Below are 25043 nucleotides of genomic sequence, written 5' to 3'. Positions count from 1 at the left end.
CGGAACTACGCATGCACGCACGCAAAGGACATGTTTAGGTGAATCATTTCTGCCAGAGAGGATGTTTTGCGCATTATTTTGTGTGTGTTTATTTGTATCTATTTGTAATATATAACACCCGCTTGTCTTTTTTCCTAGGATTCACTGAAGTTGTCATAAAATCTTATAATTTATCTGAGCATATAGGAAATGTGGTTCCCTGTGAGAAAGTGAAATATGAACTACAACCCCCATGTGTACGCAATCCGGAAGAGTGGAGCCGGGAGAGGTGTTCTGTTCAAGAGAGCAGTCTGAAATTGCTACAGATTTACTTTATTATAAGAGCAGAAGAGCTGCGGTGATGATTAGAATGACCTCGTTAGAAATATGTTTAAATAAGTAACATTTTATGCCAATCTTTTTGCCGATAAATTGCAAACATGAATACCATTTTTGCAATAGTTCTTGTTTTTATTGGGTGCTGTAGCAATGTTGTGTTTCTGGAACTACTTGTAAGGTCAGTGCAGTCAACTTATCAAATATTGGTCAACTAAAAACATGGTTACATAAATTTGAAAGGTCTTTAGTATGTTTCACCTTCCTCATTCAATTGATTATTATGCTGATCTGATTTCTGTAATGCCTAGACCATAATCGGATTAATAACAGATAGAGCTGCAGTAACCAATGTTTGGGATAAGATTAATTTATATTTTGACAGGTTTGTAACGATGGTTATGACATAATTACATCTGCTACTTCAGAGAGTATCCAGGATGCGGGAACATTGTGACCTTCGCTCAATTTGCGTTCATTGCTCTGGAGGGGTTCATCTTCGAGACAAACTTTGGAAGAAAGAGACCAGCCATCCCTCTGAGGTAGGAGAATTTGCTTTATTCATAGAATCGTTAAGCATGCTTTCTAGAGATAGCAGCATGAGAAGTATCCTACTGTTTTAGTTTTTATTAAACCTATTCATTCAATCTCTTTTTTTTCTTCTAGCAACTATGTCATCATGGTGACCATGTTCTTCACTGTCAGCGTGATCAACAACTATGCCCTCAACTTCAACATTTCTATGCCCCTGCACATGATCTTCAGATCTGTGAGTGCTGTTATATTTTTGCTTATGTTTACCATATGCATTCACCCTACCCTTTACCAACATCGTCACCCTTGGTTGACTAATACCTTGTGTGCTTATCTTTACAGGGTTCGTTAATAGCTAACATGGTCCTGGGAGTTATAATTCTGAAGAAAAGGTATCCCTGCATTCTCTTTCTTGATATGGCAATCTTTTTTAACCCTTCACAAACCTTTGCTCTGTTAACACATTGGAAACTAGCCTAAATGTTGCTAAAAATATTGTTAATACAAGTAAAGTATGACATCAGCGGAATGCATTGCTGCTTTAGGTACTATTTGCATGCTCAGTAAACCTCTGTTGTAACTGTGTTACAGAGTGTGTATGATGTCTTATTCACACCAGTCCAATAGGGTTGTTCTGAGATCTAGATTGCATCTTTTCCCTGCAGGTATTCAAATAGTAAATATCTCTCCATTGCATTGGTGTCCCTGGGCATCTTCACTTGCACCATCATGTCTGCTAAACAAGTGGTGAGCAGTCCATAAACGTGCTTTTTTTTTTTTTTTTTTTTAAACAATTTTCCATTCATACTTTGTGCCCTGTATGCAGTACAGCATTTAATTGGACAGGTAATTGAATTTAGTGACTCCTGTTTTCCCTTCTGCAGAACGTAGAGAATGAAGGCTCAGAGGAGGACAGTGTCTATGCCTTCATGCGTTGGCTTTTGGGTACGTTTTGCCATGGACTGTTTTGTTTAGAAGAATGATTCAATATTTACATAACCACGCCTGTTCAGCAGGTGTGTTCCAGAATGACTTGCATTTTGATAATGAGACCTTAACCTGCAGTAGTTGAGCAATGGCTCCTGGACCAGTGCCAATTATACACTATTGACTTATTTACTATATTAGTAACTCAACTCTCTCTCTCTCTCTCTCTCTCAGGAATTGCTATGTTAACGTTTGCTCTCGTCATGTCTGCAAGAATGGGCATTTTCCAAGAGACATTGTATAAACAGTATGGCAAACAGCACTCCAAGGAGGCTCTCTTCTACAATGTGAGTGCCCCCCAAATCATAAGACACAGACTTTGTGAGTTAATTATGCCACCATGCACTTAGATTTACCTTTACACATACACTGTTGCTGCATTTTCAGTGTTGCATTAATTGCGATATTTCTTTGCTAGTTGAGCAATGTTTTTAAAAATGTTTCCAATTTGCCTTCTCAGCACTGCCTGCCCCTCCCTGGGTTCCTTCTTCTGTCTACAGACATCTACAACCACTGTGTGCTCTTCAGTCAGAGCAGTGAGTTCAACACCGTCCTATGTATTACGTCTTTATTTCATGTTATTTGATATATACAAAGGCTATGCAGTGAAAGGCCACCATGAACTTCATTTGAATAGGTAGATTACTGTACATTCTGTACTGGGGGGAAGTGAGGAGGTTAAATTGAAGTTGTCCTCAGAGTTGTACTGTAAATTGATTTTTCTTTCAGTTCCTGTAGAGGTCCCTGTGATTGGACAGGCTGTGCCAGTGATGTGGCTATACCTGCTGATGAACGTCATCACACAGTATCCTTACAATACTGTCACAGTAAAGATAAGACAAATGGGCAGAGAGAGAGAGAGAGATGACTGACTTGTAATATCTTTTAGATGTATTTGAAGCAGGTAAGAGATGTTATCCTGTTGCAGCCCTTCACCTACTTCCTCAGATACGTGTGTATCCGTGGTGTGTTCATCCTGACGACACAGTGCACCTCACTCACTGTGACACTGGTGGTGACTCTAAGGAAGTTCATCAGCCTCATCATCTCCATCCTGTACTTCAATAACCCCTTCACAGCCTGGCACTGGGTGGGCACGGCTGTGGTGTTCCTGGGCACTCTGCTCTACACAGAGGTGTGGACCAGCGTCCACACTGCTTTGCATGGCCAAGACCTGAAAGAAAAGAAGACAGAGTGACACATGTATCACCAACATGTCATTCAGCAAGTGCCATTAAGATGGTGTGTGTGTGTGTGTGTGTGTGTGTGTGTGTGTGTGTGTGTGTGTGTGTGTGTGTGTGTGTGTGTGTGTGTGTGTGTGTGTGTGTGTGTGTGTGTGTGTGTGTGTGTGTGTGTACTGGACTGTGTTTGTGTGGGTGTGCTTTTACACCCTGGAGCCTGTTTTTTTCTCTCTATTTTATGTACCTGTTGCCTTCTGTGTTTTCCATCTTATTGTCAAGGCTTGATAATGTAGTAACGTAGTTTGTTTGATTAACTGTTATTTAGGTGTTTACTGATTATGAGGGCCTATGTTGACTTGAGGGTTGATAACATGTGATGTAAAATTAGGAATAGACTTTCTCAGGATGTTTGTTCAAAATGTTTGGCAGCAACTAACTGTCATAAAGATGAGCCAATCATTGCATCATGTACTGGAATAAAAACATATATCCACATATTGTATCCATATATTTGCATCCTCTGTGGAGGCAATCAATGTATGGAACACTGGTCACGTTATGATCAAATTAGTGTTTTAGTAGGCGTTGTCATAACCATAATTTCCTCCCATTTAGTGTAGTCTTACAGTTGCCTACATGCAACCATACATGCAAGAGTCCATAGCTCTTTCCTATCTGTACACGCCGTCAGGACTGTAACAGTAGCCTATTGTAGACTTGATTAGGGTCGCTGGCAATAGTGGATAATATGAAACGTAAAAAGAAATACATGGCGGGATCATTGTATAGCCCATTTAAACCTGTTAAGACAGCATTGCGCAGGGATCCAATGACCAGTGTAGGCGATCATGCAGTGTGGGGGTGGACTATTGTGGTAGACAATAGTAGACAATTTAAAATAAAAAGAAAAGATTGTCACTGATCTACCCAGATTGCCTCATATTGACAAAGTGAAGTTTTTTTATTTTATTTTTTTATAAATGTTTACAAATTAATTACAAATGAAAAGCTGAAAAACATGGTTTTAGTGGTGCGCAGCCTCTTTAGCGGTGTGTAAACTGTCTCTCTGAGAACAAGAAAAACGAGGGACACAATGTACATTTTACATCACAGCTCCCATGAGAATGAAGACCAATCATGAGTCGTGTTGTAGAAGGCTTCTTTTCTCACCCAATGGAAATTACTATTATAGACAACTCATAAGTGGGAAGGGCAGACTCTTGTGGTTGGTGTGTTTGGAGAACCCACTGGGTTGTGTGCTGTCGGTCCAAGGCCCATGTTTAGACTTATACTTTCCATGAAAACCACAAATCTGATATTAACATTTTAGAGACTGTACCGTAGGAATGGGGGGCAACAGCAGCTCGAGTCACTCGTTCGAAGACGAAAACGACAGCGTTCATTTTGTGAAGGGCATAAGGGTGAGTGAGTAACTGGATACAAAGTTTGGTACTGAATTGCAACATTTTTAAGTCGCTTATGTATCGCTGAATGATCGATTGTATCGATGAACACATGATATATCATGATTTCCCTTTATTTATAAGTTTCAGTTCTCTATTATTGCCAAAGGAAATATTAGTAAATATTACCAACATCATCAGATAAAATCGGTGTGTAAACGATAACATTTGATTTGTTTTTACTTTGCAAGATAAATTGTCATACACCAGTTTTACAGTTAAAGGAATGTTGCTATTACCACTGCCCCTGTTTAAACGAATGGTTCTTTTTAGAGCACAAGCTAAATATAGCTATTGAACATACTTGATAAGACCTTTAGCCTACTTCATTTAAAAAAATGCCTCAGCATATGGCTGCACACCACTCAGTGATCATGTCAGCACCATAACGGTCTGTCCTAGTGGATTTAGATGGCAGAATATCAGTTGTTATGTGATAAGTGGAGTCAAGAAATCGTCTACCACAAAATGACACCTCCAGATTAACAATCCAACTACTGCCAGATGGTTGTTTGTGTGGGAAACCTTTTCTTCTTTTGTTGATAGCTTTCGGACAAAGTCATCAATCGGATGAGGGAGTCTCCGGCTCCAAAGGTCGTCCGTCATCACCCTCAGCCCAGAGGACATGCTCCCCCAGTCTCACCTGAAGCTGTGGCCCCCATGACTACACCAGCTCCCACTATCGAACATTTGGTGCCCCTTCTGACACAGCCTCTCCCGTTTATTCCCACCTTACTGCCAACTCCGTCAGTAGAGCTTGCTTCCCCACATCCCCCTCCCCCTGTAGAACCAGTCAAGTTCTCTCCACCTCCCCCAGTAACATTTCATTCCCCTCCCCCTCCACTTGTGGAACCTACAATCCTACCTACGCCTTCCCCTCCACCCGTTGGACCTATAACCCTTCCCAAACCTTCACCTCCCCCATGTGAAACTGTCGTCCTCCCTCCTCCTGTTGTTGAGTCTGTAGTTGTCCCTTCCCCTGTTGTTGAACCTGTAGTCCTACCTCCCCCTGTTGTTGAACCTGTAGTCCTACCTCCCCCTGTTGTTGAGTCTGTAGTTGTCCCTCCCCCTGTTGTTGAGTCTGTAGTCCTACCTCCCCCTGTTGTTGAGTCTGTAGTCCTACCTCCCCCTGTTGTTAAGTCTGTAGTTGTCCCTCCCCCTGTTGAGTCTGTAGTTGTCCCTCCCCCTGTTGAGTCTGTAGTCCTACCTCCCCCTGTTGTTGAGTCTGTAGTTCTACCTCCCCCTGTTGTTGAGTCTGTAGTCCTACCTCCCCCTGTTGTTGAGTCTGTAGTCCTACCTCCCCCTGTTGTTGAACCTGTAGTTCTACCTCCCCCTGTTGTTGAGTCTGTAGATGTCCCTCCCCCTGTTATTGAAACTGTTTTCGTCCCTTCCCTTGTTATTGAACCTGCAGGCGTCCTTCCCCCAGTTGTCGAACCTGTAGTCGTTCCTCCCCCCGTTGTCGAACCTGTAGTCGTCCCTCCCCCTGTTGTCAAGTCCCCTGTTGTCGAGTCTGTAGTAGTCCCTCCCCCCGTTGTTGAGTCTGTAGTAGTCCCTCCCCCCGTTGTCGAACCTGTAGTCGTCCCTCCCCCCGTTGTCAAGTCCCCTGTTGTCGAGTCTGTAGTAGTCCCTCCCCCCGTTGTTGAGTCTGTAGTAGTCCCTCCCCCCGTTGTCGAACCTGTAGTCGTCCCTCCCCCCGTTGTCAAGTCCCCTGTTGTCGAGTCTGTAGTCGTCCCTCCCCCCGTTGTCGAGTCCCCCGTTGTCGAGTCTGTAGTCGTCCCTCCCCCCGTTGTCGAGTCCCCCGTTGTTGAGTCTGTAGTAGTCCCTCCCCCCGTTGTCGAACCTGTAGTCGTCCCTCCCCCCGTTGTCAAGTCCCCTGTTGTCGAGTCTGTAGTCGTCCCTCCCCCCGTTGTCGAGTCCCCCGTTGTCAAACTTGTAGTCGTCCCTCCCCCCGTTGTCGAACCTGTAGTCGTCCCTCCCCCCGTTGTCGAGTCCCCCGTCGTCGAGTCTGTAGTCGTCCCTCCCCCCGTCGTCGAGTCTGTAGTCGTCCCTCCCCCGGTTGTCGAACCTGTAGTCGTCCCTCCCCCCGTTGTCAAGTCCCCCGTCGTCGAGTCTGTAGTCGTCCCTCCCCCGGTTGTCGAGTCTGTAGTCGTCCCTCCCCCGGTTGTCGAGTCTGTAGTTGTCCCTCCCCCGGTTGTCGAGTCTGTAGTCGTCCCTCCCCCGGTTGTCGAGTCTGTAGTCGTCCCTCCCCCCGTCGTCGAACCTGCAGTCGTCCCTCCCCCCGTCGTCGAACCTGCAGTCGTCCCTCCCCCCGTCGTCGAACCTGCAGTCGTCCCTCCCCCCGTCGTCGAACCTGCAGTCGTCCCTCCCCCTGCTGAACCTATAGTTCTACCTATGCCTGTTGAACCGGTTACCCTACTTACTCTTCCACCTATTGAGCCTTTAGCTGTTGAACCAGTAGCTCCACCCCCACCTACCCCAGTTGTAACACTTATACTAGAACCTATTATGGAGGAGCCTATTGTACTTCCTATTCCACCATGTCACTCTATGGAGCTGGCGACCCTACCCACAGAATCAACCATTGCTGAACCAATGGCTCCATCTCCCCTCCCTTCCCCTGTAGAGCCCATGACCACCCATCCGCTCCTTCCCCCTGTAGAGCCCATGGCCACCCCTCCCCTCCCTCTACCCGTAGAGCCTATGATTGCCCCTGCTCTACCTCCTCTTATTGAGGATGTGGCTTCTATGGTGATCCCGTTACCCCAACCTACAGCAGGTCAGTCTGTTTCAGATGTGTATGTTCTGTGAATTCTGCAACTATTACAAATTGTTGTCATGCACCAATGCCATAAAGATAATAGGCCAACATAATCAGAATGCAGCATACACAAGCTTAGCTTTACCTTATCACTTACACACTTTAGCCTTTCAATACATGCAATTACCTCTTATATGAAATGTCAATGTCTTCTGGTAAAGTGGGCGAGGAGGAGCTGAGGAGGATGATCAAAGAGGAGCTTCAGAAAGGCCTGGAACAGGAGATCAGCCAGAAGCAGCTGGAACTTTGCCAACAGTGAGGAGACCAGTCTAACAGTGTATCAATAGATTAACCTCCCAGTCAGCGTGTCCTATGTTTTGGTCCTATGTGGCCAGGGGGTCCATGTATGGCCAAAGCCTGTTTCAAAGGAAGAGGCCACAGAGCCGCCATATTGGCGATGCCTCTCAGGTGCTTATTTATGATATCAAACACTGTTTTATTTAGACAGGTTGACTATGACAAGACAAAAACTCAATTCACACCAAAATGACACACATTAGCCTATCGGTTTTTCGTATCACTGATGTGTAAAGAATCATTTTGTGCGGTCATTTGATCGTAAAAAGTTGTAATGGCTTAAAAAGACACATTATTTGGTTCTGTCCTAGCTTTCCTAGCCTCCTGCTCTAGTCTTTTTCGTGTTGCTCAGGAAAACGGCGCTAGAAAGACATGATTGGTCCTAGCAACGACATCTGTCAGTGACACTTATGGGATTGGCGGGATTGGCGCCATCTTCCCCGTCTCTCACAAAACCAATTGTAAATCAAGGGAGTGGCTTATCTCCTTAATATAGACCATCTCTAGTGTGGCTCTTATTGTGAGTGTCTGTGTAGGCTGGAGGAGGTGAAGGCCCAAGCCAAAGCCCGGGCAGAGGCCATAGCACAGGTCCAGATCCAGGCGGAGGTCAAGAAGACTCTGGAGGCGGAGAAGGCGGTGTACAGAGAGACCATGAGAGAAGCTATCATGAGAGAACGGATGAACACAGAGGACGAACGCCTCATGGCCCAGCTCTACGTAAGCCTCTTCACTGGAAAGGGGGACGCAAAGCCCTACTGTGTGTGTGTGTGTGTGTGTGTGTGTGTGTGTGTGTGTGTCTATCTGTGTCTGTGTCTCTCTGTGTCTGTCAATGTGCGTTTATAAACATGTTTTGTCTGAAATACTAAGAAAAAATAGTTGTACATCACTCCCAAGTTCCTCAGAATTACCTGTCCGATTTTATATTGACTTCAGCACGCTAAAGGATTATGCTGGGCCTTGAAATAGTTTAAGTTGCATGTTTAACCTTTAATCTCTGGTCATGAGTGTTATTAAGTCTTTGCACTTTTATGTGGTCGTCAAAATATTTGGTTCTTGCTTTTGCTCCACCAAAAGTTGTGTGTGGTTCAATCCCAGTCTGGTTGCATTGGCAGTGGTAGTAATGAGTGCTTGGCTACATGTGTTCTGCATGCTGTATTGCTCCTGTTGCCATGAGATGTGGTGCTCCTGTTAGGGTGAGCTCAGTGATTTAACTCGGGCAGAGACACCGCTCCTTACCCCCTGTTCCCAATCAGTTTGGCTGCCCCATATGGCTCACCCAGATTATTGGACAATGAGATCATTGGTCTGTTGAGAGCTGATTCCTGACTTCCTACCAGGATCGAGCTCTCAAGTCAAGCTCAGAGCCCAAAAATAATGTTGTTTGCTTTTGTCATGAAATGGGATAATCCATCTTGGAGGTCTCAATTTCCTCGTCAACCTGTGAAGATCATATGATTTCCATTTCTCAACTTTCTTTCTCTCTTGTTCTGCTGCCTCGTTTCAGTGGATGGAGCTGAAGGTAAGACAGGAGAGGGCTCCTCCTCCATGCATGCATAGAGGCTGTCCTGTTCACTTTCATTCACTCTGTTCTAGATGATTAGGGTGCTGTGTCATGTATGGGAGAGACTGAATAATTGAATGGTAAAATATGATGACCGAATGAATGACAGGTCCTCCATAGCAGTTTGTGTCATCACTGAAAATGGCAAATAGGCTGACGCATGGTGGGTCTAAATAGATAAGCAAATGATAGGTGGAATAACCTTATACAAACTGATGTTGATATCAAGGCTCAGTGAACTGAAATGAATTACTCATTGATATGATTTGGAGTTGTTTTGATAATGTTCATTATGCAATGTGGTATGTGCGTGTATGTATGTGTGTATGCATATATGCAGATGTGAATTAGACCGATAATATGTTAGTGCGGAAGTGATATTGGGGTGCCAGCAGCCCAACTGCTCATTGGTCAGTTTGCTCTGTTACAGATATAAAGGTCTTGTATGTCCTCCTCAGGCCCATAAACTGGAGGAGAAGGACAAAGAGTTGAAGAAGCAGGACATTCTCTTCAGGGATCATGTCGCCAAGCTTGAGGAGAAGGTAAAGCAAACATACATCCTCTGGTTATTGTTATTCCCCATCACTCATTCACATTGTAGTGTGTTGTTAATGAACACATCATTGTATTTAACACTACATTGAACTCTTAGCAATGACACCACCTTATTTAACCTTACGAAATAGTTAGACTAGTGAAATACCCAATCTGTCTTGTAACTTTAGTTTAAAGCCACTTTGGTTAACCTCATGTTAAGGTATTGAGAATGTGGCAGTCTTTATCAAAATACATACCTATTCCCTTGACATGATATGAACATTAGTGTTCTGTGTTGATGTCCCATCTGTTCCCCTCGTTTACACAGAGTTCTCAGTTCTACAAAGTCACCACTGAAAACTTCAAGAAGGGCTCAGAGGATGTGAATGCCCGTTTCACGTAAGTGCCATCTTTCTGGGCCGTAGGGGTCCAATCTTTCAGTGTTAGCTCTTTGGCTGGGCAGAATATGGTATGGTATGTGTGGTATGGTGTTTCTCTCTCTCATTCAGTCTCTCTCTCTCTCTCTCTCTCAGGCGTGTTGAGATAAAGCCAGTGTGTGCGGACCTGCAGAGTCAGATTCTCAAGTGCTACAAGGAGAATACAGGACAGACCCTCTCCTGCTCTGGCATCGCCTCCCTCTACATGCAGTGTGTGGACAATGCCAAGCAGGTCTCACATATCATACATTATAGCATTCCCCACCCACTCCATCTTCACTCCGTCTCTGAAATTGTAAGCTACATTTTAACCATTTCTTCTCTCCCTTTCTCTCTTTTTCTAGAATAAGTTGAGCACTGTGGGCTGACTCAGGAAAGCATTGTTTATCACCAATAGCATTACAGTTAAACCAAAGGGAAGGAGGAGGGCCTCATCATTCAGACACACTTACCAAAGCCAAGCTGAACATTCCGGAGACCAGGGCCTCTGCAGCTGGAGATACTCCGGAGTACCTCCCTTTCCTCCCATAAAGGGTATCTGCATCAACACACAGGGATGGTCCGAGTTAGAATGAGGAGACCTTGTCTTGCCCAATCCAGGACAGATGCCATATCTCACCTGGTGCTGATGTCCCAGGCTGGATGAGGTCTGGATTATGACAAAAGGAAGCACACCTCTGGTTGTTTAGTACAAAAAAAGGACAGTGCTACTACACTACCACTACACTATGATAGGAAATGGAACTTGTCTGCTGCTCCCTGACTGGACTTAAAGTATCATATATCCATCAGTGGTAATAAAGGGATTAAGAACTTGTAATTTACAGCAGTTCAAATAGGGCAAGTTGTGGAAGATATTTTATATCATTTAGTTTATTCAATTTATATGCACCTATGCCTTAATCTCCATGAAAATACAAATGTTTCCCGTGTGAGAGACTCTTGTGTACAGATATAATTGTTACAAATTTGATGTGATATTAACTACACCTGTTAAAGAGTGGAAACTGAGACTTGGTCTGCACAGACGATCCCTGGATAAATGTGGTGCTTTTCTCCTGTATTTCATCCTCCTATTTTCTTGAACCATGATAGAAGATGTAAAAATGAATTATGGTGATTTCAATAAATGTATATGTAAAACCACTGTCAGCCTTATTTTTATATAGTGGATGTGAATTACAGAACTTTCTGGAGATGGAAAGTAACCTACTGCCCTCTTGTGGGCGTGTACCCAATAAAACAACTTATTTTACGTATGGAGTTTGACAGCATAGTATCAAGTATGGCATAAGGCAACTTATATATTTTTTGTAACCACTTTTGTCCCATTCTGATTGAGTCATGATTTTATGTTCACATCGCATAGGCTACTTCGCTCTGCGCTAATATATTTTGGTCTGTGGTAATGCATTTTGAATGGGCCTATGGGAGTAGACACAGTAGAATATAACCAGAGTAGACCAATCTGTTGAATGTCGGTTCTGACTCTGTAGGCCTACTGAAGGTACTACTCGGCTATGGGAAGTACCTTTAAAATTGCATATTTTATATGAAAGTCGCGTTCTGTCACATGACGGACATATTATTTGGCTATGAAACACCAGATTCGGTAGTACGCCAGCCGTGAAAAGACCGGACCATTCCGCATGAAACGTCCCACATCCATGCACTCCCATTGAACTGTATAGGTGGGGCGGTTGCGCTGGACCGCACCACTTGCTCTCCGCAGCCCGCCCCATCAGCTGTGACATAGGCGAGGCTACACCTGCTTTGACGCCTCGACATTTCCACTGTCGAGGAACGCATGAAAGTTTGTTTTTGTGTTTTTGAAGCTTATAGACGAATCTCAGTTATGTAAGTGAAATGATCTCATCATCTTGTTGATTTGCGTTGTAGTGTGGCTTATTGGCTATAACTCAGCAGGTTGGTCGGCTATTGTCTCTTATTGATAGCCTATAAACTGGTGATGAACGTTTTATATCCTATTCTTTAAAACTGTCTATAGCCTAGATGTTAATGAAGACTACAGTTTCACTGGAGAATTCACGCTGCGTCACGTTTTGTTGGTGTTTTTATCCTTTGCCACATGGCTCTCTGACACTTGGGCTTTGCCCAATGTCCGCATTCCAGATTTTGTTGCGCAGATAAAAATTGAGGGCTACTGATGTGTATAAAAACATCAAACGTAATGTCTTATTGTAAGAGAAGATAGAATCGGTATGATGACAAACTGATGTTACCTTGATGTTACATCAATAAGAGTAGCCTAGGCTATGTCATAATCATTTTCACTTCTCAGTGTGTCGGGAGGTTGTTTCGGTTCCTATTTCAACACTAATGTCTTTGTCCTATTTGATGCCATTATACTTATGTCAAATGATTGCAATTTCTTATTGTTGTGTTTATACCATGACTTTTAACTGTTAACACTTTAGAAACTTAATGCGCTCTTGAGGAGGAACGACTTCTTATAAGCCATTGTGAAATGTTTATTACAAGGTTATAACATAGTTATCATTTAGACTAAAGACAATGTTGAGAAGCCAGAACGATTTACAAGTCTAACTGGTTTTGTCACCAATGACAGTTAATGTAGAGAAATCTCAACATTGGTTTGTTTAGCCGATGCCTGTTTTTATGAGTCATGTTATGTCGTCTTTATTTTTAACATCGTTAAGTACAAACAGACAGCACAGATCAGCATTAACACAAATTAACGGAGAAAAAAAGACAGAAAACAAAACCAACAAATAAATAAAAGACAACTAAATCATAGAGTAGCAGTGGTTACATGACAGAAGAAGTGATCCCAGGTTCTTTTGAAATTCTATCATTTAGTCTAGCCAGCATGTGTTCATGTGATTCTATCTCTAACATTGACCATATTATGTCATCTTGACATAAGGCCTCTGTAGGTATACTTTACATGTGAAGGGCACTGAACACACTACAAGTGAAAAAAAAAAGAGGTGGCTTGAAGACGGAGAGCGATAGTACTGTTAAGTAATCTACCCTATCATTATGCATGCAGTTTACTGTGGCAAAAATAAGAATGTCACATAATTACAAACATTGTTTCCTGATTTCCTGTGAGTCTGTTTACCTCTTTAGTATCAATGGATGATGGTTATATAATGTTGTGGTGAAGCCACTCAACTCTGTCAGAGCCCAAGCTGAGGTTTATGAGAAGGTATTAAACATGTCTTCATATCAGACTAGTGCTGTTGCAATCCTCAAAGGATTTCCTCAGACATGAGGGGAGATTAGAAATGGCTTAGGCCCACAGAGGGCCAAGATTAAAGACTCTGTCAGGAGTTTGATGACACTGTCAAACAGGCATTTCTGAAGAGGCCCCATGAATCCCCCCGATGTGATGCACGCATCTCAGCAGTGTATGAAATGAGAAATGATCACTCCAAACAGCCTGGCTTTTTACTTCAATGTTCTGTCTGAATTGGAGGAGACTTAAAGGGTTGGTTCAGGATTTTTTTCATATAGATTTTCAGCATATAGTGAGATGGTTCCTTACCTTGAAAGTAGTCTATGGGCCAGGAAAATTAATCCATGGTTCAGAGTTGTTTAAATAGCCACTACCAACTTCAGCTAACTGCTTTTGTTAGCCACCGCTAACAAAAGAACAATGAGTTACTTTGAGGTGATTTGGCCACAAATGTTGAACAATGTTTTTGAGCCCCCATAAGTGCCATTGTTGTTTTTGATAGCAGTGGCTAAAGTTAGTTGAAGTTAGTAGTGGCTATTTAAACAAATCTAAACCATGGTTTCTCCTGGCCTATACATAGACTATAGGTTGAAACATCCTGACCCAACCCATTAATAGTATCTTATTAGCCAGGCTAGCAAAAAAACTGCCAAGCCGAAACAAAGTATGTGAATTATTTTGCCCCTTGAGTAGAACCTAAAACAAATCTAAATATATGTGGTCCCTTGCCAATCTCACCATCAATCTTCATATCAGTGACAGTCAACTGGTCAAGCTGTATTGAGTGTCCTCCTGTTTCCACTAGTAGTTGGTACAGGAAAATGATTCCAAGTCAACATGTGGATCTCGGCTGCAGCACTCCCTGTCACCAGTAGATGGCGCTCTCTCTCTGAGACTGCGGCCCCCCTACCCCAAAAGCTCGACCTCTTCTACCATTCTTCTCTCATGCCATTTGGTCAAGGCTAGCCAAGGGTGAATGGTGAAATGAGTCATAGGCTATGCCATTTGTTTTGTACATTAAGCTCAATGGAATATTATATTTAAGAGGTCTTTGGTACAGTTTGAAGTCAAGGTGGCTAAAGGCCCAACAACAAGACCGAATCAAGTTGATTCTTCTCTGAACCACCTCTCCAATTCACTCCATCAGAAGCTGTAAACTCACTGGTTCTATTTGCATTCATCGACGGATCATTTGCCATGCTTCCTACAGAGAGGAAGTCTTGGCAGTGTTCTGTGCCAGGCAGCAGGGCATGTCTCGCCAGTCTGCTTACTGTATGCGTAGGAGAGTTTCTACATGTGTGCTTGTGTATGTTTGACTGATCGGTCTACCTTAGGCTGTTACATTGACATAATCTCCCATTTTTTTTGTCCTTGGCCATCATTTATACTAAAAAGTAGAGAGAGTCAACTCAAAGAGTTTCAGAAAACTACCACTTTGTCTCAGTGTGTGACTTGAGACATTCTGAGAGGTTTACAGTTGCCCTACTGCATCCTTATGGCGGTGGTGGTGGTCAATACCTTACCATACAATACAAAGTGATTGAAGCAGATGCTAAAAAGGCACACCCAAGCTAATGACCATTGCGGACGATTCTCACTAGTCAAGATTTTTTGCATTGTGACATGTGGCAAGACCAGCATACTTGTGCCATGTGTGTTTACAAGTGTTCTGTATTTGCATCATGGTGTTTATCTCATTTGATCATCAGTCCACCATGTCCTCCTATATATATAGGAAAGAGGAACTGTTGCACATAACTTGATAAGACTTGTAAGATCATAACTTGTAAGATCAAGAGCAGGGGGAAGTGAGTGACAAGCAACTCATACATTTAGAGCAGCTAATTCTCTCCTTTTTTTCTCCTTCTCGACCCCTGTCGGTACAACCTTTCCATTTTATTGGCTTGAAATAATGAATAGGGCTAGTCAGTGCCTCTCTGAAACGGATGATTGAGTTTTGCAGTATCTGACCTTATGGGGACCTGTAGTTATGACTGTAATAGAAGAAGTGGACGAGTGTGCGTGCTCTCTGTTCTGTCTTAAACACACCTCCATAGCAGCTTTATGGGCGTCCTGTCATGGCCCACCTAAGAGCAGGCTGGGAACGTAAAACAAAACAAAATTGTGGTCTGAATTCAAACTCAGTCTACTGCATTAACCAACGAGAAAGCTGTTGGCACAATACCAATGTTTCTCTGTGGTTTGGTGTGTTTTGTATGGGTTCCATCTTATGTGTGTGTGTGTGTGTGTGTGTGTGTGTTTGACGTGACTGTGTTTTTGTACACCCATACTTTGTATGGAAATGTCGGGAGCATGTTGTGTTACTCTGCCACACCACTCTTAGGAAATCCCCTCATTCTAACCTGATTGCTCACTTGAAGACATAAGGTCTCAGGAATGTACTGTAATTTACCCATAGACATGTTGGATGTATGCAATAGTTGGGTATTGTAGTCCATTATATATATATATATATTTATATATATATACATTATATATATAATTACATCATATCATAACATAACTTATCATAACAAGTATATACTTAACGACAGCAATCCTCTGGGGACCGTATCCTTGCGCCAGTGCTCATGTTATATCTACATACTGTAGGAGGTGTCTGGCCACTGTTATACACTCTACTGTCTACACTCACCCAACACTTTATTAGGAACACCTGTTGTTTGGGATCCAAATGCAGTCAATTATCTTTTATTCTCTTGTTGTTTGTTGTCGATGGTGTAAAAAGACTGGTGAGTCCAGATCTTGTTTTATATAAATCTATTCAAATATATATATATCACTTAACACTTTATTAGGAACACCTGCACACCTTCTCATGGTGGAGGTGGTGTAATGGTGTGGGGAATGTTTTCTTGGCACACTTTGGGCCCGTTAATACCAATCAATCATCGCTTGAATGCCACAGCCTATTTGAGTATTGTTGCTGACCATGTGCATCCCTTCATGGCCACAATTTACCCATCTTCTAATGGCTACTTCCAGCATGATACTGCACCATGTCACAAAGCAAAAGTCATCTCAAACTGGTTTCATGAACATGACAATGAGTTCAGTGTTCTTCAGTGGCCTTCCCAGTCACCAGATCTGAATCCAATAGAACACCTTTGGGATGTGGTAGAACAGGAGATTCACAGCTTGAAAGTGCACCTGAAAAATCTGCAGGAATTGCGTGATGCAATCATGTCATCATGGAACAGAGTCTCAAAAGAATGTTTCCAACATCTTGTGGAATCAATGCCACGATGAATTGAGGCTGTTTTGAGAGCAAAGGCAGGCCCTACCCAGTATTAGTATAGTGTTCCTAATAAAGTTCTCAGTGAGTGTATATCTGGGAGCTGCTGAATAGAATGGTAGGAAGAGTATTGGGCTATTGCAGAGCCTTGTTGTTTAATAATTTCAATCATTACTTGTAGAATGTACAGTGCACCTGTGAAATTGTGGTTAATCTGCTGTACAGTACAGCACAGCGGCTTTGTGCCTCGGTAAGGGTATTGAATTAGCTATTATATAAGTCCCTCTTTTCTGCGCTGCTAGTGATTGGGGGGGGGGGGGGACTCTTACATAAGGCCAGTGTTTGTGTCGCCTGGTTCTCGGTGCTCTGATGGTAAACACGGGATCAGATTGCAAGTGCTTTCTGCCTTTGCTCTGTTGGTTTATAGAGGTGTCCATGAATGCCTCAACATAATGGACATTGATAGTTAATTGGTATGGATAGAATAATGACTTGAATAGCTCACAAGTGGGTGTCATTGTCAAGGAAGGATTTCCATGGAATAGAGATGTACATCTCTGTTTACCCTAAGAATAATCAAATCAAATTATTCATCACATACATTGCATACAGCCGTAATTGACAGTGAAATGCAACTGTGTGTGTGTGTGTGTGTGTGTGTGAGTGAGGGAGAGAAATTCTCTTTAGGGCTGTACGAAAAAGTTAGGTTCCAGATGGTGCAGCAGCAGCTGGTTTGGATTGTGGGGATGGTCAGGATGTTGGGTAGCAGGGTGGGGATGGTTTTGTGGGACAGTAGACATCCATAGAGCATTCCTCACAATGCTGCGGCAGCACACAGACAGAAGGGGAGGGAGGGAGGACGGAGCGGCAGGTGCACATGCGATGGATGCCAACACTGGAAGCTGATGGGCTGTCACTGATGATTGAGCAGAGGTGTCTGTGCTCTGAAACACATTCTGGCTAGGTGTTGTGTGGTTGTGTGGAGGGGATGAGAGGTGGCAGCAGATCTGGGTGAGGGGTTATGGGGTGAGGGGTGACTCTGACTCAGTCCACGCAGCCATGGCTTTGACGCCTCAGAGATGGAGGGATGCGACTCATCCTGCGGTTAGCTGACTCAGATCACAGGAACGGCTCTGTAGAGGGGCGCACGTGCAGCTGAAGGGGTGAGGGGAGTGTGTGTGTGTGTGTGTGTGTGTGTGTGTGTGTGTGTGTGTGTGTGTGTGTGAATGAGACTGCCGTGCCTTTGGTGTTTGACAGTCCTCCCACATTTCAGTTTCCTGTCACTTGAGTGGAATGCGGGAGCAGAATTCCTGTCTTGTGAGTCGGTCCTACTCACCTGCCGTCACCACATGGATCCAATTTCATCCTCTTCCGTCTTCCCGGGAATTTTCCATTCTGTGTGGTCTGGACGTTTGACATGGTGAAACTTAGTGTAAGTAGCAAGCAAGTATGCCACCCTGTGATGAATATTGGAGCTGCACACAGTATGTGGGTGGATCAGAGAAGTGATTCTAAAAGGGTGTGTGAGAATGAGAGAGTGTGATCTTGCTCTTATATGTTTGAGAGGTTAAGATATGGTGTGTGTGTGTGTGTGTGTGTGTGTGTGTGTGTGTGTGTGTGTGTGTGTGTTTGCGCGCCTGAATTTGCGTGAGTGAGTAAGAGAGAGAGAGAGTGCGGCAGAGCCTGTTGACTCACAGTGTAATAATGAGTGCCTGAGCAATCGATGACCTGCTCATACTTACCGTAAAGAGGAGGGAGAGAGAGGAAGGCAGAGGCTGTACAGTTACTCCATCTTTATGGTTCATAGCATCTTGTCCACACTCTCTCGGTAGACAGACAGAAGGGCAGAATACTAGGACTGACAGAAGGGCTGAATGGGCAGATCTCCTCACAGTGGGACAGCACAACAATGTTCTGTAGGCATGGAGGAGGCTCAGGCATGGAGAGAGGAGCCTGAGATTCAGCATGTGGCTCGGAGAGTGAGATTCTCAACAGGTTAGTGGTGTGTTTGTAGTGTTATTGTATGTGGTTTGATTATGTCTCTTATGTCTGTATGTATGTGTGTTTTCCTATCTTATTATCAATTATTATTAATGTGACTGAATTAATTACTTTACATATCTGCTATCTTAGTAGAAAGTACAGTATATTCATGTTGGTTCATTTGAAAAGTCATGTTTTAGCTTATACAGTTCTGCATGAATCATTTTAACATATCATCTGCTCTGTCAGCTTGATGCATTCAATATATTGATGGTTGACTGTAATGATTAAAAGTGTTTAATATCACTGCTCATCTAGTTTGTGTTGGTAGTGGAAATAAGTGTTTGTTTAGTTACTGTACGTGTCGGCCTAAGGAAATGTGGCTTGCTAACAGCCAGCACTTACGCCACGAGGCTGTAAATCAAGTCTGCCATGTTCTGACAAGCCTGCTCACTGTGCATTTGAGGTTTCATAAACACTCGTCATGTACTGTAGACACCAGAAACCCTGACAAGAAACATCTGTGTTTCTCGACACTGTGTGGTGAGGCAGTACACTCCTTCCACATGTTTCACAGGAGCAGTGCCACAAAGTAACTGGTTGGAAGAAATTATCCATTCAAGACATTAAAGGATGATCTCACATGCACACATACACACACACACACACACACATACACACATATTGTCAAAACAAACACACAAGGTGTGATTCTCACCACCTGTGGGATGTGGGATTGATTACTTTGGTGTCATGTTTTCAACTGTCATCAGTATACTCAGCGGTCCAATGTATTTTCTTCTAGAATGTGTAGATGTATGTGAGGGTGTGTTTATGTGTGTTTCACTTTCAGTCTTGGTTTCTTTCTTTCTCTCTCTCTCTCATATTTATGTGTCCTATGGAAGAGCCAGGTGTCCACACCTGGATCCTGTCCTACATTGGGTATGTATATATAGCTACTGCACTTCCTGCAAGCCTCATTCTGTCACTTCACTCCTGTCTGTGGAGTCCTCTGTCTGCGCAGTCACTGATCCACAGCGGGGGTGACAAAGGTTCAGCCTAATTAACGACTGACTGGCAGTCTTATAGTGTATACTTATAGAAGACCCCCCCCCCCCCCCCTTACCGTACAGTACATCAAGGACGGGGAGATGCATTTTTATCGTTTTTATGAGACTGTGTACAAGCAGTGTACAGTAAGTGCATTTCTGTATGCATTTTGCATGTTTTTGCATCTCATAATGCCAGACATTCTATAGTGGTGATGTTCTATATTACCCTTTATGAGCAATCTGTTATACTGTGCATCGTTTCAGAACAGCCTGTCTTCCTAGCTGTTCATTGAAAAGGAAAAGCAATCTTTATGTGGTTATGATGACTGATCCAGCACAATGATAGCCTGTGATTGCTTTTTTTCTCAGTAGACTGGAGTCGTTGCCATGGTGCTCTCTGCTTTCACATCTCAGCTCAAGTGTTGACATTGATGGGGGCAAAGGCGTAGCTGTATAGCTGGACGGAGTATATTTCAATGTCCTGGTTAAGAGAGATGGGATGGGTTTCTCCCCCTGGCCCACTGCCCAGACTCTTACTGGGTTTCTGTACAGAACAGGATCCTTAGACACTCTACCAACACAGTACGGTTCCTAAAGGAGGTAGTGCCAGGGGATTGTGCTGACATGTCTCTGCATATCTAATGAGAGGAAGAGGAAGAAGAGATGGTTTTCCAAATTGAAAGGTAAAGCTTTTATGTACATTTCAATTGGGTGTAAGGAAGAGTAGAAGGTTTCACTCAGACAGTCAGACTAACAATTTTTTTTTTTTAATCATTTTGGAATTATTTGGATAATAGTGTGTACTCAGTTTATTTGAGTAACTGCCAATAGAATACTGTGGGAAGGAGACATCCAGGTAGCGTCTTAGGCGTATTAGTCACAGGGCGTGGTCGACGCACATTCTCTTTCCTTATAGAGCTTTTTTGGTTTTACATCCAACAAATAGAGTAAAGCAAGTTACTTATCAGTTCCTTCCCTCCATCCTCCATTACATTCAACAACTTGCCTATATCAGAAACATCTCTCTGTTGTGAGTGTGTGTGTGTGTGTGTGTGTGTGTGTGTGTGTGTGTGTGTGTGTGTGTGTGTGTGTGTGTGTGTGTGTGTGTGTGTGTGTGTGTGTGTGTGTGTGTGTGTGTGTCTGTAAGGGGAGTGTTTGTGTGCATGCTGTGTTGTATAATCTCTCTAGCTCATGGCATGATAAACATCAGACCTATTCTCTGGAGCAGCTATCTCTGGAATACGCCATCAGCAGATTCTCTCTCTCTCATCCACCCTCAAACACATACACTTACTGGGGCACACATATTGTACACACACACTCGGGCCCATAAGCATATCTATAGGGCTATAGCTACTGCTATAAAGGATAATTGCTCTGTATGCCCCAAGCATGAACTCACTGCGGCATGCTAAGGAACATTAACTCAGACATGAACCTGGAGCTGCACACCAAGCCACATTAACGTCAAAATGAACTATGATACAGCCCACACAGACAATGCTCTGTCCTCTCAAACACAGAGATAACACTTCACCATAATATCCTCATCTGTGGACAGTGCTTGCCATGCCTCATCATGGCCAAGTGATGAGCTATTTTGACTTGCTCTTTATCAGTTATAGGATACAGTCAGACCAAGCTCTGGTGGCTGTTCCAGAAAGTGAGATCAATACTCTCCTAAATATCCAGAAATTACTTAATATTTTCGAGTTCATAAAGAAAGACAGTTGCTGTCATTTACTGCTAGACACACCCAGTCCCAACAACCTATATTGAAGTTTAAATATTATGATCCAAGTTTCCTGCTTTTGGGAACAGGTCCATGGCTTCCAGGATATTTTGAGTGTGGTGATGAGTAAAACATTTGTGACTCAAAACACATCACTTCCTAATGTCTTCAGCGACTAGCCAATGATCATCCCTCTGAACTGCCACTCTCAGAGCCCAGTCAGTATTTGTTAGTCATTTCTTGAGGACGCGTTGAGTGATGTAGTAGAGAACAGAGAAACATTTCCTTTCTTGTAAGTTGGATGAGTCCTCGTGTAGCTGAGGAGCAGGTTTGGCACATGGAGCTCTTTAGGGGACATGGACTGTGTGTGAATGAATGTACCATGACACCTCTGTCGGCCCTCCATGCCAAATGACCAAGGCACCCAGGACGATGTGATACCAACATGACTCATAATCTCTGCAGGGTAAACACTTACAACTGAGTCCTTATACTGTACATGCTTTCAATGAAACACACACACACACACACACATCACTCATCTCTTTCTCACAGACTTACTCTTTCTTTTTTCTCTGCCCGTCTCTCATTTGTCCTCTCTCATCCTTTCTCTCCCATCTCATGTCCATCTGTCTCTCTTGTTATCCATGTGTTGATCTCCTAGAGATGAGTAATATTAATAAAGCAGTGGTGTTTTGTTTAACCTTGTGGTCTCTCTGCTGTCAATTGAAGGATTGTCCTTTTGAGACAGTGATTAATACTCCCCTGTCACAGGGAGGACAACCAGTTCATCACAGCTCTTCTGTGTGAACCCTGTTCATCCTACTTACTCTGCCCTCTATAACACCATCTTTACTCCGGGATACCCCAACAGTCACACCCAGTCACTTTTGCCACCTCACACCCCTTTTACTCATAGTCATATGCCTTTTTGTGATTTCTGAGATCTGATCTTATATTTTCTTAAAAAGACCTTGATCCATTCTGGGTGAGGAGAGAAGGGTGTAGAGTTGAGAACTGACCCAGACAGAGTTGTCTCTGAGTCCTCTGAGCCACCCAGGGGTTTCCTGACAGTTTTGCTGACTCTGCCACCCGACTGTACTGGTCATCATCTCTCTTGTTAAAGAGAATTGCACTCTAAAATGTGTATCTTGGAAAATACTGCCCCCTGTATTGCCAGGGTGCAAGCTAGCAGAAGTCCTGTCATTACTGCTGTATAAATGTGACCATGCCCTCTGCTGTTCATTTTAAGAATGGGAGATTAAGTGAAATGAGAGACAGGATAGCTTCTCTTCAGCTCGTGACCACAGTGACCTACGACCTCCTTGCTGTCACTAATCAACAAGGTCATAGCCAGAGCCGACACATTTCTGTTCTTTAAACCTTGTGCACCAAAACTACTAAAATGGTCTCCCGACAGAACAAAGAGAAGTTGATCAAGTCTACTCAAGAGTGTCCTAACTATGACTACCAACCATGCCAGCCAGTATTCAAACAGCAGCTGACTCTGTGTAACTTCCCCCAGAAGCTGGTTTCACATGGTGGTTTAGATGTGTGTTCTCAGTGTCTAGCACCATATGAAATCAGTGTTCTGGGAGGTGGGATAACAGCTCATGGAAACAGACCGCGCAGTAATTACAAATGTTGCATGACGTTAATGAAATATGAGGCGTTTTTCCATTGTAATGTGTAGTCCTAGTGTCCTCAAGAAGTATACAGAGGTCTGTGTGTTTTCCTGCTGCTTCTTAATATACACACTTAGAGCCACTGTTTCCATTCTCTCTCACCCACTCTCTGGTTTATTTCTCCCCTTGCCTTTTGACGCTTGTTAGATTCGAATCAGTCCCTTGATTCATTGTTTCATATACATTTCCTTTACATTTTAATATTCAAGCACAACTATTTGGCCCCCATGAAAGTTGCACATGCATACTACGTTTCCTAGTCAATGGATACCATGTTTTCCACCATGTCCAAGTAGTCTTACAGATCATGAAAGGTCAAGTCAAAAGCCAATGCACTCTCAATCTTGGGACATCTCCCCTGCCGCCCTCCTTTTCCCTCTCACTTTCTTTACCACCCCTAAGAAAAGATCACTGATTTCTCCTGGAGCTCAGAGCACTCAAGGCTTTCTAGCACCATTTGAAATCGGTTATAATGACAGGGGATCAATCCTCTGCCACTCAATTCCAACCCCTCAGCAACCATTGGAAACGCCACTCATTCGGAACATTGAGGAACATTCGCACTAGCACTAGAATGTTATGTGCTTATGTATAAGGTGGGTGCCACACCCATTTATATGTAGTGAGATCAAATTATTTGGAATTAAGCACTTTCTGTACTGTAGAAATCTTGTTATGATTACTTTTTGTATGACCTCTATGAAAAGTGGAATACATGTCTTCAACATTCTATCAGTGTGTATGACTCCTCTATTTATCCATTTTCCTTCTTTGTGAGGTGATCATAAACATGTGCCTCAACACATTTAATGACTTATCTTTAACAGCTCCTCATAAAATCATATGATGTAAAGCATAAGCATGGATTTACATGTCCTTTCCTATGGTACTTTGTTGATAACTATGCACCCCCTGTCCTATATGACATTATAAAGACACCCCTTCAGTCATGTCAGAGCACATAATTCATCTGACGGACAGGTACCCTGATTAAAGCGGAATGGATGGCCTTATTGGGGTGATGATCACACATGAAGGACAGGACCAGGGTCCAAGGAGCCCGTCACTCACTACCTGACTGATGACAGGCATATGGCCCAAGGGTCAGGGGATGATCAAACTGCATGTGACAAAATGCTTCAGGTGAAGTTATTCCCATGTTGTGGTATTGCAACAACACAAGAAGCAACATTTAAATGTTTACGAAAGGGCCAACGTGTCCTTTCTTTGTTTGTTCTAGATGGAGCATGCAGAGATTGCCTGTTCGAGCCAATTAATGAGGCAGAAATGAACATGAGAGCTACTCCAGAAATTACATAATGTATATATTTCACATTTCATGTGCTGTCATTCTTTGGCATTGATTAATACGTCACTGAATATTGTACGTTGTACGAGTTGAGGGTACATTCTTGTTATATGTAGTATAACAGGCAGGCATTATTATGTAATATTCATAGGAAAACATCTTTGTTCTGTGCAAATCTGTTTGCAGTTATTTTATCTACATTCTTCTTTGTTTCTAAAAAAGAAAATGTCCTTGAATTCAAATGAGAAATGCACCCACAGTTATAACAAGTACTGCATGTTCTCTCTAATCTCATATATCTAATTTGTGTCCTTTTGTCTGATAGCCTTGGAGTATGAGTGCTTACATTTTATTACAACACTTTTATAAGTTCTCTGCTAGGCTTGTCTTATTATGTCATACAGCTATCATCATATGCTTTTATGTGATGTCATGTTACGGGATTGCATTAAATCTTGAGTGATTTTATGGACATTTGACTTTGACTCATATGATTGGATCCTGCTTTGTCATTAAACATATGATCTAATAGGGCTGAGGGGGTATTTTGAATACTCTGGTGGCACTGACTGAAATGCAATATGTTTTATCATGTCACCATTGATCCAAATGTATGAGATCATGTTTTCTTGTTTGCGGAATAGATGAAGCCCGACACTCATCAGTTATTCCA

General features: G+C 43.0%; 2 protein-coding genes and 1 long non-coding RNA gene across 4 annotated transcripts; all 3 read left to right on the top strand.

Annotated features, from left to right (window-relative positions):
- The first annotated feature begins 264 nt into the window (after positions 1-264).
- Positions 265-3506, top strand: slc35b4 (solute carrier family 35 member B4). Its single transcript, XM_083666640.1, has 10 exons — positions 265-496; positions 744-857; positions 982-1084; positions 1192-1241; positions 1515-1596; positions 1734-1794; positions 2011-2123; positions 2297-2372; positions 2566-2641; positions 2785-3506. The coding sequence occupies exons 1-10, from the start codon at positions 420-422 to the stop codon at positions 3032-3034; spliced, it is 1002 nt and encodes a 333-aa protein (XP_083522766.1). The 5' UTR covers positions 265-419; the 3' UTR covers positions 3035-3506.
- A 749-nt stretch (positions 3507-4255) lies between these two features.
- On the top strand, positions 4256-10614 carry LOC310802210 (uncharacterized protein). The gene is made up of 8 exons (XM_083666503.1): positions 4256-4438; positions 5027-7256; positions 7460-7553; positions 8132-8312; positions 9615-9698; positions 10022-10092; positions 10227-10362; positions 10475-10614. Exons 1-8 carry the CDS (start codon positions 4364-4366, stop codon positions 10496-10498), a joined length of 2895 nt encoding a protein of 964 aa, XP_083522629.1. The 5' UTR covers positions 4256-4363; the 3' UTR covers positions 10499-10614.
- A 7279-nt stretch (positions 10615-17893) lies between these two features.
- Positions 17894-24827, top strand: LOC310802608. 2 transcript variants are annotated; one of them, XR_014554153.1, is made up of 4 exons: positions 17894-18041; positions 18446-18604; positions 24043-24204; positions 24302-24827. It is a non-coding gene; the product is annotated as an uncharacterized lncRNA (long non-coding RNA). The 2 variants fall into 2 exon arrangements; XR_014554154.1 differs by having other exon boundaries at positions 17894-18604.
- Positions 24828-25043: the final 216 nt, after the last annotated feature.

Source organism: Argentina silus, assembly GCF_951799395.1.
Source record: "Argentina silus genome assembly, chromosome: 3".
NCBI classification, from domain to species: Eukaryota; Metazoa; Chordata; class Actinopteri; order Argentiniformes; family Argentinidae; genus Argentina; species Argentina silus.
Note: the sequence above shows the minus strand (reverse complement) of the source record. Positions and strands in the feature narration are given on the sequence as shown.